We start from the raw sequence: 17,727 nt of genomic DNA, 5'->3' as shown, positions 1-17,727 counted from the left end.
TTAAAAATTCTTTAGCCAGTTAAATACTTAGAGATGGCTGTGGAGCAAGAAGAGAGATTTCAGAGTGGTTTGTAACGAGAGAAGACCATACCAGATTGCAAAGAAAGTGTTAAAAGTCCGTGCAACTTCAACCCAGAGCCTTTTGGAAGTAGTGGAGGTGTGGCACAATAGTATGGTTCACTAGCAAGCGTGACCTGACGAGGGAGTTCATTCTGTATGAGGCTCGGGTTCTGACCTTCACCATATTATTAGTACACAAAGGATCACAGAGGAAGAACAAACAGGAAGAGAACTAGTGGCATTTGGGAGGCTCTTCGTGTGTTTGCGATGAGAAGGATGGACTGGGAAAGGAACAGAGAGGTCTCATGTTAACATTTAATCATTTGTGTTGTGTGAGAGAGAGAGAGAGAGAGAGAGAGAGAGAGAGAGAGAGAGAGAGAGAGAGAGAGAGAGAGAGAGAGGCAAGTGGACAAACAGAACAGACAACAAGTGATCCACAGTACCATATAAATATAATAGGTCATCGCAGGTCATCGTCCCCTGACATGCCTAGTCTCCTGGCACTCCGCTCCCCAGCCCCCGCCGCCCTTCACGCCACACTGATTCCTGCCTGTAACAACCTGTAATTTGCGCTAATTTCTCAACTTGCCGGTCAGGCCCTCGATGTAATAGGATGCAGCGGAGAGAGAGAGAGAGAGAGAGAGAGAGAGAGAGAGAGAGAGAGAGAGAGAGAGAGAGAGAGAGAGAGAGAGAGAGAGAGAGAGAGAGCAAAATAACAGTTAGCTCGTTGGCACTTACGAGGGAGAGGAGAAAAAGGAAGAAAAGGAAGAAGGCGACGACAATGAGAAGGGAAATCAGAAAAAAAAAAGAGAGAGGAGCGGGTTTCTGCGCACATAATGTAATGTTAATGTTATCACGTTGCCTCAGACACGCTCACTAATTACAGCTCCATTGCAACGCTGAAAGACTCTTCAGTTATTTGATATTACCTCGCAATAGTTATATTTTTCTGTGGTATTAATATTAGAAGGCTCAGTAGACTAGTAACCATTCTCTCTCTCTCTCTCTCTCTCTCTCTCTCTCTCTCTCTCTCTCTCTCTCTCTCTCTCTCTCTCTCTCTCTCTCTCTCTCTCTCTCTCTCTCTCTCTCTCTCTCTCTCTCTCTCTCTCTCTCTCTCTCTCTCTCTCTCTCAGCAAGGTACAAGGTCACTATGTTTTTATCATTTACGTCTCTCTCTCTCTCTCTCTCTCTCTCTCTCTCTCTCTCTCTCTCTCTCTCTCTCTCTCTCTCTCTCTCTCTCTCTCTCTCTCTCTCTCTCTCTCTCTCTCCCCTCCCCTCCCCTCCCCTCCCCTCCCCTCTCCTCTCCTCTCCTCTCCTCCCCGTCGCGCCGCCCAAGTTCCCAGGATATTGGTGATAGAATTTCCTCATATACGAGTTTTGTCCTGGTCTCTCTTCTCCCTGTATGTGCACCAATATCCTGCTCTCTCTCTCTCTCTCTCTCTCTCTCTCTCTCTCTCTCTCTCTCTCTCTCTCTCTCTCTCTCTCTTCATTTTCGTATTTTCTTTGTCTTATTTTTTCTTTCTTGCTATTTTTGTTGTTGTTGTTGTTGTTTATGTCGCAGTAGTAGTAATAATGTCATTTCTTCTTGCCGTTCGTATTATTATTATTATTATTATTATTATTATTATCATTATTATTATTATTATTATTATTATTATTATTATTATTATTATTATTATTACTGTTATTATTGTTGTTGTTGTTTTATTAAGTATTATTATTGTCATTAATACTATCATTATTATTATTATTATTATTATTATTATTATTATTATTATTATTATTATTATTATTATCATATTATTATTAATATTATTATTATTATTATTATTATTATTATTATTATTATTATTATTATTATTATTATTATTATTACTATTGTCATTGTTATTACTATAATTGTTTATTTTCATTATAATTCACCATTTTTTTTATTAATTTCTTTACTTTATCTTTTCTTCTCCCTAATTCCTTTTTATTTTCCTTCCCTATTTCCCTTTTTTGTTAGCTTTGCCATTCATATTTTTCCACATCACATCAAATTGACAACCTTACCCTTGAACACAGCTTTCCTGTCCCATGTACATCAAATTTTGCAGTCCCCTTATTTCTCCCTGTCTTGTTAGTTAACTGGTTCTCTTGCAGTCTCCTTATTCTCTGTTCTAATGTAGGTTAATTGGCCTTTTTCAGTCTCCTTATTCCTTGCCACTCTATGTATATTAGCTTTTGCAGTCTTCTTATTCCTTCCTGTCTTGTGCAGTTTAACTAGTCCTTTTGCAGTCTCCTTATTCTCTGCTCTCATGTTCGTTGCCTTCCCTCCTCAGATACTTCCCCCGGCAGCTGCCGGACCCCTGCACCTCCCCAGCCATCCTGTCCATGGTGGAGTCCCTTGGCATGATCACCAAGTTCAGACTCAGCCGTGAGTCACTAGCCAGGTGAGTCAGTGTGCATCAGGGTGTAGGGAAAGTTGACTTAAACTTTTAATTAATACAGTTGCAATCCATCATCTTTCTTCTGTCCAGTGATAAAGAAACCAAGTAAATATTGAATGAAATGAGGCACTGTAGTGTATGTAGAGAGATCAACTTCTACACTGAGCAGGAGACAGACTCAACAATCAGGGATGACATGACACAGTTGACTCAGACTTCTGTGACAAGCTAGGAATGAATAGTTTATAGTGAGATGAGTGAATCTGTCATTGTGTCAGAGAGCCAGGGAAATTAACAAACCACTGGGGTGACTTAAATTAAAGAAACAGTCTGAAAAATGGGCTGTGGAGCTTCAGTGGAGCTGAATAAAATAAATATTTTATTCAGGATTAGATTTACTACATAGCATTTGTATCTTGATTTATCTTAATATTCATTCTTTCTTCCTTCAAGCTTTTATTGCCTTGAAATACTTACCATAAACCATGTCATAAAAAGAGAAAGAGATTGATACCATGTGTTGTAGCTGCAAGAGGGAGTAAGGAGGAGAGATCATGCATTTGGTAAAGTTTAGAACCTGAGAGGTGAGGTGAGGACAGGAGAGGTGAGGGTGGGTCATAAGATCATAGGGATTGAAACATGGTCCCCTGAGTCTCCCTTCCTTCTGTTACTGCCCCTTGTTAGCTGCCCAAGGAGAGGAGGTGTTGCAGGAAGGTTGGGGGAGGTGATACATATAGTGAGGTAAAGGAAAGAAAGGGTATAAAGATAGGAAACATGATCCACAAGGGGGGAGGTGTTGCAAGATGAAGACCAAGGTACTGGAAGAAGTGAAAGAAAGATGGGGGATGAATATAGAAGTAGAGGAAAAGGAAAGAGGGGAGAATAGGAAAGGTTTTGTAGTGTCTGCATATGAGAGAGAGAGAGAGAGAGAGAGAGAGAGAGAGAGAGAGAGAGAGAGAGAGAGAGAGAGAGAGTGATTAATATAAAAGAGTAGGAAAAAGAAAACAAGAGTAAGATGATACAAAAAGTGACATACAAGTATTTCTGCATTAGTGGAGAAGAAATGTTATTGTATTAGTGAATAAGAAATTTTATTATGTGGTGAAAAGACAGTGAAAGTAGGAAAGTGTTACTGAGAGACTGAGAAATGAAGAAAGGAGGAGAAGAAAGAAAATCAGTTATATTTGGAGGTGGGGAAATATAAAAACTAAATGTATCAGTGGGAAAAAAGAAAATAATGAGATGGAGGAGGCAGTGAGAGAAATAAAGTAAAAAGTTATGAGAATATCAATGCATGAAGGAGAGAAAAGGAGTAGGAAAATTAATGATATACAGAGATAGAAAATTGTCAGAAAATAAGACCAAATTCAAAGCTCAGTGGTATCAATGATATGTAGGAGGGAAGAAAAAGAGAGAAAAGTGCTACAGAGAAATGGGGGAATTGATGAGTGAGTAGAAGGAATATTAATGATCACTGGAGAAGAAAAATTGGGAAACTATTATAAGACTTAATTTAAACTTTAATGATGTCAGTGGAAGAAGATTAGAGAGGGGAGTTGGTGGACTCACTGTATTCAAATTTCACCAGGGTTCATTGCTCGGTGCCTTGAGGAAGACTGGCAGTGTATTGTGTGCATCTGTGTGCTATATGTCTGTCCTCTCTGTATGTACAAATCAAAAGACTTCTTAAAACACTAACAATAAAGGAAATACAAACCTACAAAAAAAAGATTATATATATATATATATATATATATATATATATATATATATATATATATATATATATATATATATATATATATATATATATATATATATATATATATATATATTATTAGAGCAATAGTATACCAAGCTTAAGAATTAGAAATGAAAAAAAATATATAAAACAAACACAGCTTAGAAATCAATGCATAACTTAAATTAGATATAGATGTATATTGATCAGCTTTTTTTTTTTTTTTTTTTTTTTTTTTTTTTTTTGCTCACTTTACTTCACATCATCTTCTCAGCTGATTCATATGCCTCGTCATTGTAATAGGTGTTTTCCAATCAATTTATGTAAATACAGAGGAGGAATATTAATAGGACATCAGCCTGGGTTATACACAAAATGTATTTGCATTTTTATATCATCATTATCTTACATAGTTTTTTTTTTTTTTTATCTTATTCACACATTTTCATTACTTTATTTTTCTGTCTCAGAATTATCTTATTGTGCATTTTCTACACTAGTCTCTCTCTCTCTCTCTCTCTCTCTCTCTCTCTCTCTCTCTCTCTCTCTCTCTCTCTCTCTCTCTCTCTCTCTCTCTCTCTCTCTCTCTCTCTCTCTCTCTCTCTCTCTCTCTCTCTCTCTCTCTCTCTCTCTCTCTCTCTCTCTCTCTCTCTCTCTCTCTCTGTTTTCTTTTCATTTTTTCTTGTCCTGCTTTATCTTCTCAAAATTATTTCACAGAATTTTCCTCACTTGTCCCTATTCTATACCATATTTCCAATATTTTTTTCCTGAAATTTTGTTATTTTCTAAAGTACATTTCTTATACATTGCCCTTATTAGGGCTTTCCTGTATACTGTATTGTTATCTTCTATTTCTTGAACTTTTTATTACCTTTATTCTCTTATTTATCTTCTATTTCTTGCACTTTTGTTACTTTTATTTTCTTTTTTGAGTTTTCTACACTTCTTGTTAAGGAAACTGTCATGCATGTACATATTTCTATCTCATATTTCCTATATTTCCTTATTTATTTTTCTTTTCTCTTCTCAAAGTTTTCTCTTTTTGTAAGTTTACTTTCACTTATACCCAGACTTGATTCCAGCATCCACAGGCATTTAGGGTATAATTTTATTTTAATTTACTTACATTTGCAAGTCCAGACTACATAGGCACCATGATTACAAATATGAGAACCATAAGGAAATAAGGAGACTGCAAAGGACCAGTTGAGGTATGCAAATGTATGATTTGTGCCTGTGTGTCATGCTGTACAAACCCAACCTCCTCAGGTTTACCCTCATGGTGCGTAAAGGCTACCGGGACCCTCCCTACCACAACTGGCTGCATGCTTTCTCCGTCACACACTTCGCCTTCCTGCTGCTCCAAAATCTGCAGCTGGTGGAGAGGGGCGTGCTCACCTCCCTGGAGGCACTGGCACTCATCGTGTCTTCCATGTGTCATGACCTGGATCACCGAGGCACCACTAACTCATTCCAGGTCAGATGTGTGCTCTCTCAAGCCTGGGTGTGGTTTGTGCCATGCTGGTGAACTGCAGCTTACAAATATTAGAATTAGAAATTTTAGAAATTATGATTGAATGTCCTTTGTCTTGATTTATGAGCCAATTTTACTCATATGAATAAAACTTTCAAAATATTTATTATGTAGGGCTTTTATTGTAAATCTATTAAGTGCTTCAAAAATCTGCAGCTGTTCTCAGTTTAAAAGTTTTTAATTTATAATGCAGTTTGTTAGTAAATTACAAATCAGTTGTAGTGTTACATGTATCATCAAATTTGTTATGATAGCTTTTTCTCCCTCCATGACAGATGATAATGTGTTACATGAATTATATTTTGTAAGTGGTTACAGTTTCTTTTATGTGTAAAGTAAAATTCTTACCTATGTAATTGTTTGCATTTTGTAAGCAAAAATTATCTATGTATGTGTCTATTTATCTGTAAAGGAGGGGGGAGGAAGAGGCTTCTATTTACTTTTGCTTTGAGTTCCTTATTGATAATGGAATATACACATGTTCACCTTCCTGTCAGTGAGGAGGAGCCTTCAGTATACTTGTGTGTCCATAGGTGGCAAGTAACTCTGTGCTGGCATCACTGTACTCCTCTGAGGGCTCTGTGATGGAGCGGCACCACCTGGCCCAGGCAATGTGCATCCTCAACACCGACGACTGTAATTTCCTGGAGAACCTGAGCCGGGAGGAGTACACCAAGTTCCTCGACCTGATGAGGGAGATCATTCTGGGTGAGGCTTGGGTCCTGACCTTCACCTTATTATTAGTACACAAAGGATCACAGAGGAAGAACAAACAGGAGAACTATTGGCACTTGGGAGGCTCTTTGTGTGTTTGTGATGAGAAGGATGAACTGTCAAGGGAATAAACAGGTTTCATATTAACACTTAATCATTTGTGTTAATTGTGTGGGAGAGAGAGAGAGAGAGAGAGAGAGAGAGAGAGAGAGAGAGAGAGAGAGAGAGAGAGAGAGAGAGAGAGAGAGAGAGAGAGAGAGAGAGAGAGAGAGAGAGAGAGAGAGAGAGAGAGGCAAGTGGACAAATAGACAGATAAATAAAATCCTCTCAGACAGACAGACAAAGAGTATTTACCCAGTAGAACCAGAACTGCTCTTGTGTGATCCTGCCTCCATACCTACCACATATCTGTCCAGTGTTCACTATAATAGATGTTAACTCCTTGCCTCCAGCATTTCTTCTCATCTTTATGAGAGAAAGGGAGAGAGAGAGAGAGAGAGAGAGAGAGAGAGAGAGAGAGAGAGAGAGAGAGAGAGAGAGAGAGAGAATATTATGTGCATATTTATGTGATGTGGGTATTGTTGTTACTCCACACACATATGCACACACACACACACACACACACACACACACACACACACACACACACACACACACACACACACACACACACACACACACACACACACACACACACACACTGTTTGCAGAAACATGAACTCATTAAGAAACACATTATTTAATACCAAATTTGAATACTTTATGTTGCTCTTCAGGATTAGTTGATTTTTTATCATTGTAATCTTAGTATTAATTTTTCTTTGTGCAATTTTTCTTTCATAACTCATCATAAAGATATAGCTTTCAGCTAAGTATTTATCCTTTCGCTTCATAAATCAAAACTCATTAAAAGGATATGCCAGAGATGGAGAGGAGAGATTAGAGCACTGAAGAAAGTCTCTTACATAAGGAGTAACTTGAGAGTATCAAGCAGCAGCTGCAGACATCCATCACCACACTAGCAAAGCATAGCTACGTCAGTGACTGCAGTGAGGGACTTTTATCTTCTCATGTACCCTGTGTGCTCCTTCTGAGAGAGAGAGAGAGAGAGAGAGAGAGAGAGAGAGAGAGAGAGAGAGAGAGAGAGAGAGAGAGAGAGAGAGAGATCAGACACAAAGGATACAAACTTTTGAAAATAATGAATTTATGAGAGAAAGGAAAAGGAGAGAGAAGAGGGACTAAGTATTATATCCCTATAACTCATACTCAGAGAAATAGGTTGAGAAAGGCAGGCAGGCAGGCAGGCAGACAGACAGACAGACAGACAGACAGACAGACAGACAGACAGACAGACAGACAGAGAGAGAGAGAGAGAGAGAGAGAGAGATTTAAGATAAGAAATTTAGCTATTTAAGTTTGTCAGCTTTTCAAAAAATTAGATTATGTTTTTATTTTAATTCAGAAATTTATCATATTGAAACTTATGATAAAGCAAATTCTGCCTCAAAACTTAGATTCTTAAGTGTGTGTGTGTGTGTGTGTGTGTAGTTTTCTAATAATCCAACTTCCTTATCTTTCATTTATTGTGAAAGATTATGTGCAAAACCAGAAACCATGCCAAGACATTTGATCCTGTAAACAACAGATGTGATGAATGAGATGGAAAGGGAAAACATTAGAGTATCTCGCAAATGAAAGTTACTGAAATCTACGACATCTTTCCTGCCCAGAACTGTATCTTGCTTGTATTTCCTTGTGTAGGAAAACTAGGACATCTTCCTTCCCACAGCCACTGACTTGGCCCACCACCTGCGCATCCTGTCTGAGCTGCGGCAGGTGGCAGAGGAAGGCTATGACTCGGCCAACCCTCGCCACCACGACCTGCTGATCTGCCTCCTCATGACAGCAGCAGACCTCTCAGACCAAACCAAAGTAAGATGCTGAAGCAGAGTTACTGGATCAAAACTACCAAACCTGTTAAACAGAATGATTGTATTAAAATCTGTTGAATTAACCAATCAGAGTAAGCCAGCCAAGGTGAATTACTAAAAATATTCAAATTCATGAAATCAAAGTGAAAGTGGTTTTGTTCTCTGTCACAAATTCCAAATGGTGAATTTGTATTCATTAATATTTTCACATTCAGAAAAAGTAGAAAAATTATTTAATGAAAACATACAAAATTTGTCTTTCTCTCAGTATGTATATTTTTATTTACCGTTAGTTTTTGAGTAACATAACTTATTTATAAGTTGCTATTTAGTAGTACAGTATGTGTTTTACTCTTAAGTTTAAGAATTACCTAGCTATTGCATGATCTAAGCCTTTTTTCATCTCCCAAGTGGTGCATTGTGTGGCATTTAAATCCCTTATATCTTTATGCTGTGACACCTTGTATAATTTCTGACTGTTTTCTGATCTTTGTGCCACCACAGGACTGGCACTCCTCCAAGCATGTGGCTGAGCTGATCTACAAGGAGTTCTTCACCCAGGGGGACTTAGAGAAGGCGATGGGGAACATGCCCCTGGAGATGATGGACCGAGAGAAGGCCTTCATCCCCGAGCTTCAGCTTCAGTTTCTGGATGATGTTGCCATTCCTGTTTATGAGTAAGATGCACACTGGGACATACATGACAACAGTACTGTTTGTGTGCTCTATTTATTTTTTGTGTTACTTTTCATACCAAGTTGTGTATGTGTGTCTGAGAGTAGAATTTGTTTCACAGGATTGAGTCAAACTTGTAATGCCTCACCTACAAATCATCAAATATCTTTTTTTATTTATGCACATTATTTGCATACATAATACTCCCTCAGGTATTGCACTGATCTATTATTTGCTCTATTTCAAAAGTTGCACTTCTCCATATTTCTCTCTGCTCTCTTCTTGTTATGTTTCTTGCCATGTCCTCTTTACAGTGTGTGTATGTTGTGTGTGTGTGTGTGTGTGTGTGTGTGTGTGTGTGTGTGTGTGTGTGTGTGTGTGTGTGTGTCTGTGTGTGTGTGTGTGTGTGTGCGCATGCATTAAACATTGATTAAACTTGCAGGAAAAATCTAAATACATGACAGAGAAATCAAGCAAAATTAAAACACTGACACATCAACAATTTCAGTGTATTTTGTATTATTCTTTTGATTTATATAAAGGTTTAAAACACATTAAATCATTCTGTATGTACAATATTCAGAGAGATAAATATCTACTGCAAAAATGGCATATAATTCAAAAATTTATGTTGAGATAAGTTGAAAAGGCATATTTACTTATCTCCTCATTTATATATTGATTTGATTAAATTCCTTATTTTATTCTTGAAACATATGAGGAAGATGAGGAAGATGCAACATTAACAATAGGTCTTTCATGAAGAGACTTCCATTTGTTTGTTTACTTATTATACTTGTCTTTTACTTCACAGGATTGTGGCCAAGCTGTTCCCAGAGGCCGATGAGCCGTACAGCAGCATCAAGGCCAACAGACGAAACTGGTCACGCCTGCGCGACGTCTACAAGCGAAGGAAACCTGAGTCCACCAGCTCCCTTGAGGTGTTTGAGGATGACTCACTTGAAGAGGAGCTGGAGAAAGATGAATCCTGAAACATCCCTCAGGGTTCTCCTTGCATAACTTGTACCACACTTCAAAAGACACATACAGTATCTTATTCATTTACTCCATGTGAGTAAAATTTTTCATAATATAATGAATCCTACAAATGCACCCATTACATTTGAATTTTGGGACTAACTATCTTGCCATAATAATCTTAGGGAAAAACTTAATGTACTACTGAAAAGACTGTTACACTGGTCTTGTTTTATTCATAAGAAAGTCTACCTCTTACGTGTTTGGCTGATGTAATCCATGTACACAGTTTTTAGAAAGGAATTCAGTGGTGTGCTTTTCCCTCACTGGATTGAATTCTCATTTTATTCAATATTCAGAGTGCCATATGCATGCAGCCACTCTCACACTAAGGAGTGGGAGAGCTGAGGGCCAGGGGAGATGGGGACACTCACCACAATGCAGGGCAGAGTAATTGTACACGACTATCTAGTTATTGAGGATTTCCATGGTGACTCTGACTCTCCCACTCCACCACATACCACACACACTCCAGTACATCTCCTCACAGACTCTCCATACTCAACAGTCTCTCCACACACTACCACAGACCACACAGCCTCTGCACACACCACCACAGACCACAAACCTCATTGGCACTCCTGTGCCGATACAAGGCCCACCACACCACTACATGAAACATACACAGACAGAGACATGTTTTTTTGTCCCAAGAACAGTAATACTTATTCATTCATTGCCTTAAGATGAGTATTACTCTTGTGACATCTTTCATTGTCTGTAGTTTTTCAGCATTTGCTGGTGCATCTTATGATGTAATCTCAATACTACTATTCTTCTTATACATCACTCGGCCTTATTTCTCTTGAACCATTTCAGCTGCTTCAAACATAAGTGCATAGCTTCTTGATCTTTTATAGGCTCATTTTGACTGCTAATGATGTGATGTGTTATTTGAGTACCTATATATGAGTTCCCTGAACAAAAAAAATTAAACTACAGGCATGAAAAGGTTTGAATGAATTGATCATTCCTCTTGCTGCCTGTAGTATCTTTCAAAGTTATAGTCAGTTAGCACCAAAAGATTTATAAAGCATAAGGAGAAGCCATAGCAGTCAGAGAATTAAAGGCACCTTGACTTAAATAATATCAGTCATCTATGACCTTTTTCATTTTTCATCATGTCATCATGATATACAAGTACTTACACAGAACATTTTTCATAGTGAGCACTGTTTTCCTTGGGTCTTCATTGTTAGCTTTACACATGGAATTTTTCAGAACTAATCAGTCATAATGCAAAGTCAGGCATCATAGAAAGACAACTAACTCCTTTTGGTTCTGATGCTTTATGTTTCTTGAATAAGCCTGAGGATGTTATAACTTGAGCTTCTAAGCCAAAGCTTTACCCCTGTGGAAGGCCAAGACACTGCAAATTGCAGGAGTGGTTGTCAAATGTATGTGATATGAAGCTAGTCAAACACTTGTATAAACAGTGGTGCCTCTATTGTAGGTGTGGCTAGCAGGAATTTTATATCATGAATGCAATTTTTAACCTGTCACCTGGGAAACAAAAGAGGCTGTAAGAGAAGTAAGACAAATGAGTGGGATGTTTCCAAGACACAAAACACTGGAGGAAATAGATGTAATTTATTTTCAAATGAAGGCAACAATCAAAACATTAGAGAAAAAGATTACTTCTGTTTCCTCCTCTGTTTTCTCTCATTGCTGTTTTCCACATAAATGAAAGTGCAGAGAAAACTGGTGTTGTGGTCAAAGGAGATCCTCTAAAAATTAATGAGGAAATATGTATGATTCAGGGCCTGTATTCTACATAGTGCTTTTGGTTGACCATAGCTAACTGTCATAGCTAACAGAATTTATGACCATCAGTCTTATGATAGTCAGAAGTCGTCGGTCATATCTCAGTCACCGTCTGGCGCTAGAACACATGCTCACAATTTGTCAACTTTAAATTTATGGAATGAATTAGGCTCTTGACATTATTTTCTTGGATTTAAACTTGTTTTTACTTCATATTAAGACTTTTGGGGAAGTTAGACAGTGTATCTAATCAAAAGAAACATGATATATAGAAGATTACAGCTGACAGCCTGACACATGCAGGCCATGCAATGCTAGGCTTGTTTATGTATAGGAAAACTGATCATACCACTCCCAGCAATTATATGTAATAATACTTTATTGCCTTGAAGAAGGACATTTTTTTTACTTGTAGTTAATAATATTTATTGTTGTATTTTATAATAAAAAAATAACTGGGGATCATCTTATGGTACATACAGCCATGTTGTCATGTTGATGACAGACTTCTGACAGTCAGAAGCAGTGCTAAGACAGGGTGAACCCTGTCATAGCATTTTAAGACCGATAATAGGAGTTTATGGATGATGATATGAGTTTATGGCAGAGTTATGTCTGAAATGCACCATTTTGTTTCACTATGACTGACAGATTGGCTATGACGGTTTGCAGAATACATGCCCTGGTCTGTAGGGATGAGACCAAAGATGAAACATTCAAGCAGTGGTCATGAATGGCTGAGTGCTCCTGAGAAAGTGGAAGAGAAGTTTTGAAAGGAAAATATATTATTATTTCTGCTAGAGTGGTGTGACTAGAAGAGTTAGAAGTGTTTGTGAAGGAAAATATAAAAGTATTTCTCCTAAGGTGTTATGATGAAAAAATTGGAGAAGTTTTGAAAAGACAGTATGAAAATATTTAGAGTTGTATGGAAAAGTGGAAAATGAAGGAAAAATATAAAAGTATTCCTGATATATTAGTATGGAAAAAATAATAAGTCTGCTGTCACCTGTACAACTATTTCCTTTTAAAGACTTTAGTGAGTGTATTCAGCAATTCCCCTTCATCAGCTGTCATCTGTATGCTTCCTGTGTGTCCTCTTTTATTTTTTCTTACAATAATGTACATTTACTATACAATTAGCTTATTTTCTTATCAGACTACTCTTCATGAAGTGACCAAAATTCATTGTTCTATCTTCTAATGTTTGTTTATTGTATTTGATTCTAAATTTTTTATACTTCTTTCTCGTTCTTTTCTTATGGGATATACTTTTATTTATATATGCAATTGGCCCACTCTTGATTTTTTTTTTTTTTTTTTTTTGTGTGTGTGTGTGTGTGTGTGTGTGTGTGTGTGTGTGTGTGTGTGTGTGTGTGTGTGTGTGTATGTGTGTGTGTTGTGATGATAATGGGGTTGCTGTTTTCTCCATTCAAGTCTTGGTGCTTTCTCAGCTTGTGTATTTTTAATGAAACGTCTGTCTGGTGATAGAAAATATATTACTAGAATGTCCTTGGCTGTAATAATATCTCTGAACCAAAAGTGTTATCTTCCTTTACACGTGGCTTGCATTTTGACCTTAATTGGCTTGCTTTGTAAGGTAATTGTACTTAAGTGATTTACTGGGTGATTCCTGTGTGACTGATTTTGTTACTTCTGTTATTTTGATTATTCAGTACAATTATTTATTTGTCATGTGATAAGTGTCATATATAACGAAGTACTTCACAGCATAATAGTTGTGTGCCCTGAGGAGGTGTGTACAGCAGGGACAGGACAGGACCCAGCAGGGATGCATCTTTGGATCTTTGCTTCAGGAGCTTAATGTTTTTGTGTCCAAGTTGACATCTCGTGCTGGAGCCAAAGCCCGCAGGTTTACACAGAAAATGTCCCTGAATGATGCAATTACGTGGAGAAAGAAGTACAATTCTGCTTATCCGGAGAGGTATATTGAAAGATTACCATATACATATATACATATATACATATATATATATTTTTGTATGTATTATTGAACAATTAGGATAGTGATGGAGTTTCTGGGGCATGTCATGTTTAGTTTTTTGGTGTAGCACAAATGTATGTGTATGGTAAAGACAAGCTTTACTGAGCGAACATCCGGCCTGGAGCAAGGCAGTCTGGGCCGGCTGACCCGTGGAGGAGAACAGACGTGTAGCAGACAGCCTAGGAGGAATCCTCAAGCAAGATTCACAGCTGCCATATCAGGCATCAGGTGCAGAACACAAGTCCTCCTTGTCAGTTGATGTCGGAACATTATGACTAAACATGAATTGTGCATATGATGTATGTACTCTTGTTGTAGTGTTCACCTTGCAGTCAACGCACACACACTGAAGACTGAGTGAGGAGCGGTGCACCAGAGTTGGTCCTGGGCTGATTAAGCATCATTTCACTTCACTTGTGTATTTCAATATTAACGATCACCACTGTGGTACAGCATTATTTTCCTTTATGGTGTCTCCTTCTCAGCTACATAGCACTGTCTTCACTGGTATGTGGTGGATGTGCATTTAGAGGCAGAACCAATGTTCTATAAAATCAGTACAGAGACTGTGTATTGTGTGTTCTGTGTAGCCACCGCCGTGTGCTCTCTTCTACTACACTTTGGTAACAGTTTTGAATGAGTCTAACAGCCTCACCTTCCTTGTCACTCACCTCAAGGCATGAGTCACCTCATGTCTCATGTCAGCCATCACTTAGTCTTGAGTCAGTCATGAGTGTTGTATCATGCTACCATGCAAGGACTGGCTGGTAGCAAGAAAGAAGAGAAATAGTATTTGGCTTTCATTTAAAAGTTGCCATCACTAATGACACCATTTTATGCAGATGTTGCAGTTTTAAATTTTAAATAGAAAACAGTTGCATTTATTTTCTTTGATTGCAGTACAAACCATTACTCAGAATACCTTCGACAATACAGTGACTCATTGGAAAGTCTGTAACTAATCAAAATGCTAGTATCTTTTCTTCAGGACAACCTGTGTGCCTCCTTGTGCACCAAGTATTGCACCAAAATTCTGGCCACCTGAACCGCCTGGTGAGGCCACTCAGGACTTGGTGGATGCTGGTTGGTTCTCACCAGGCAGGGCTGTTCAGTGGTTGGCCCACACCCTGCTGGCTACCATTACCAGGCAGAACCAGTGGGTTACAGGCAGAGTGCTCTGCCATACTGAACATTCATGTACTGTTTTCCTCACTCTTCAATTATAGCAAGGCTGTATGATTCAAAACTATTACCCCATGTCATGCATTTGTGAAGATTACACTGTCATGAATATATTATATGTTGGAAAATATTTTTCCCAATAAAATCATTCCATTGTGGCTTTGCATTTTTATTTACTTTGCCTCGTGCCCCTTCACCAGTCAGTCTGCCAGCCTGGTGGTGGTGGTGGGGGTAGTGGTGGTGCCCCACTAGAAGTGTGCCCTGTCCTGTTTCATCCAGGCTCATCCCCTTAAATCATCACTAATTAATCATAAACATCTCATCACATTATTACGGAAGTTGTCATGATGGGGCATTAGAAAAAAAACAGGTATGTTTCTTGTAAGTTTTGTTATTATTATGATCATTATTATTATCATAATCATCCTCATCCTCATCATTGTTACAAGAAAAACTGGTGTTTTGAGAGAGCTGGTGGGAAAAGCAGATTAGCGTGTGTTGAGGTGGTTTAGGCATGTGGAGAATGAAGGACAGAAAATTAGTAGAGAGAGCAATGCCAGATGTGGGTGGTGGAAGGTTGAGAGGAGTGAATGAAGTGTATGAAGAGAACACTGAATGAGAGGAGTGACTGTGCAGCAAGCAAGATCGATTGCACGTGATGGAGGTTAATGGAAATTGTGGCCTCCTCAACCCCTGGAAAGGGATGTAGGTGCACTTGGTGAGGCTCAGTGGTGTATGGACCTAGTCAGGGTACGGGGCACTTTGTAGAAAGTATCCTGCATCTGCTTCTCAGCACTGGAGTAAGAAACAGTGTCATTATGAAAGGGCACGGTAAACTAGTGTATGCTGCTGAGACTTGTCATGGATCTATGTGGCCAGCTGTGCTATGCCTAAGGTGGTCCATGACAGGTCTGAATGGTGTGAGTGCCTGTGTGGTGCTTTGTCTAGGATTGTCAACAAGTATATAGACTAGACTATTATTATTGTCATTATTATTATTATTATTATTATTATTATTATTATTATTATTATTATTATTATTGGTTACTACTACTTATATTACAATATATATACTCGTATATATATATATATATATATATATATATATATATATATATATATATATATATATATATATATATATATATATATATATATATATATATATATATATATATATATATATATATATATCGATAGATAGACAAACATACAGAGAAATATTGATTCAAGCTTCATTCTCATAAAGTATTGTTTTGTCAGAAGAACCTCACAAAAGCTTGAGTCTATAGGATGGTCTGAAACAATGAAACAGCTCACTGAGCTTCACACATGTGTTCGAACCACATTCTCTTTAACCTCTTCCTCCCTCCAGCAGTTGGTTACTGGCCGTCTGAGTATATGTGTGCGTCCTTGCCTGCTGCCACCTTCTCTTCTTTCTACTTGTCTACTGACGTAAAAGTAAGTGTATGATAGGAAAATTAGTGTGTGTGTGCCGAGAATTTTGTGGGGATATTGACGCGGGGAGAGAAGGAGGGCAACAGCTGGGAAGCAATCACTCGTAGTCTCCGTCATGTTATGCATTTACGTGCATTTTATTGTATGTAGTGGTGTGTGATGCGCTCACCCTCAACCCACGACAGTATACTTAACGGGAAGAGGAAGGACAGTTGATAGGAGGCGTGGTACAGGAGGACGTGGGGGGCAGTCACTCGCAATTATACGTAATACGGTGGTAGTATATATGACGCCCCTTTTTGCCCTTAATTAACTAACCAATACGCTCCCCCGACACACACACTACCTCATTGCGCTCATGTGAAATTATTTATTTATTTTTGCAATTTATATCTTAACATTGTTTAGGGAAACACAGATCTTTGCTGAGAATAAAACAGATGAAACTAATAACACAGGCTTAGTTCAATAAATAGTTACTTGAAAAAAAAAATCTGAAAAAAAATTATTTGCCTATTTCAAGAAACTAAATATAGAATTTGGAACCATGGCATAATATTTGGAAATACTATTAACACTTAAATGAACATATAATAAATTTAGCCAGCGACTATGATGCACACAGTTTCACAAACTGAAGACATGGCATTTACATACATAATATTTCATTTTCTCCTATTATTGAAACGCTGACATACATGCAGTAAACAAGTCAAAACAAGATAACCACATTTTCATAAACTAATAAAACGAAGTTCTCAAAATACTGATATGTAAAGATGCTTCCACCAATAATAAAAAAAAAAAAAAAACTGGAGATATGCACAATTTTATAAAGTATGAAAACATGACATGACAATTATAATTTGAGCTCTGATACAAGTAGCACGATGTACAGCAATGTACGAGTACAACAGCAACTTAGGTTCATCTGAAAATGACGTTCGTGTAACATACAAGCACGAAACTCACATGTCATGAAGAAGACTCAGTGACCTTGCCGTAAACGTTAAAAAAAAAAAAAGAAAAAGAAAATGCAGAGCACGCGTCTAGTATGGTTGTAATAGCACTCGCGAGTGTGGAGAAATTCGACATTTTTTTAAGTCCAACGAGCTCTGCGCCAGTTAAGAGAAAACATTTAAGTGATTTTTTATTGTTTATAATTGGGATTTGTGGGTAGCAGCATATTATAATTT

At 37.8% G+C, this 17,727-nt stretch overlaps 1 protein-coding gene across 19 annotated transcripts in view; it reads left to right on the top strand.

Annotated features, from left to right (window-relative positions):
• LOC135089237 (cGMP-dependent 3',5'-cyclic phosphodiesterase-like) overlaps positions 1 to 15,231 on the top strand; it is a 171,153-nt gene extending 155,922 nt beyond the window's left edge. For all 19 annotated transcript variants that reach the window (XM_063984644.1, XM_063984635.1, XM_063984645.1 and 16 more), the window contains 6 exons: positions 2,385 to 2,495; positions 5,503 to 5,710; positions 6,301 to 6,475; positions 8,271 to 8,413; positions 8,917 to 9,089; positions 9,902 to 15,231. In XM_063984644.1, the coding sequence (XP_063840714.1) occupies positions 2,385 to 2,495; positions 5,503 to 5,710; positions 6,301 to 6,475; positions 8,271 to 8,413; positions 8,917 to 9,089; positions 9,902 to 10,079 (988 nt within the window). In that variant the 3' untranslated portion in view covers positions 10,080 to 15,231. The remainder of the gene's footprint in view (positions 1 to 2,384; positions 2,496 to 5,502; positions 5,711 to 6,300; positions 6,476 to 8,270; positions 8,414 to 8,916; positions 9,090 to 9,901) is intronic.
• Positions 15,232 to 17,727: the final 2,496 nt, after the last annotated feature.

This window comes from Scylla paramamosain, chromosome 32, assembly GCF_035594125.1.
Source record: "Scylla paramamosain isolate STU-SP2022 chromosome 32, ASM3559412v1, whole genome shotgun sequence".
Lineage (NCBI taxonomy): Eukaryota > Metazoa > Arthropoda > Malacostraca > Decapoda > Portunidae > Scylla > Scylla paramamosain.
The sequence above is the reverse complement of the archived record's forward strand: the minus strand, read 5'-3'. Positions and strand labels throughout refer to the sequence as shown.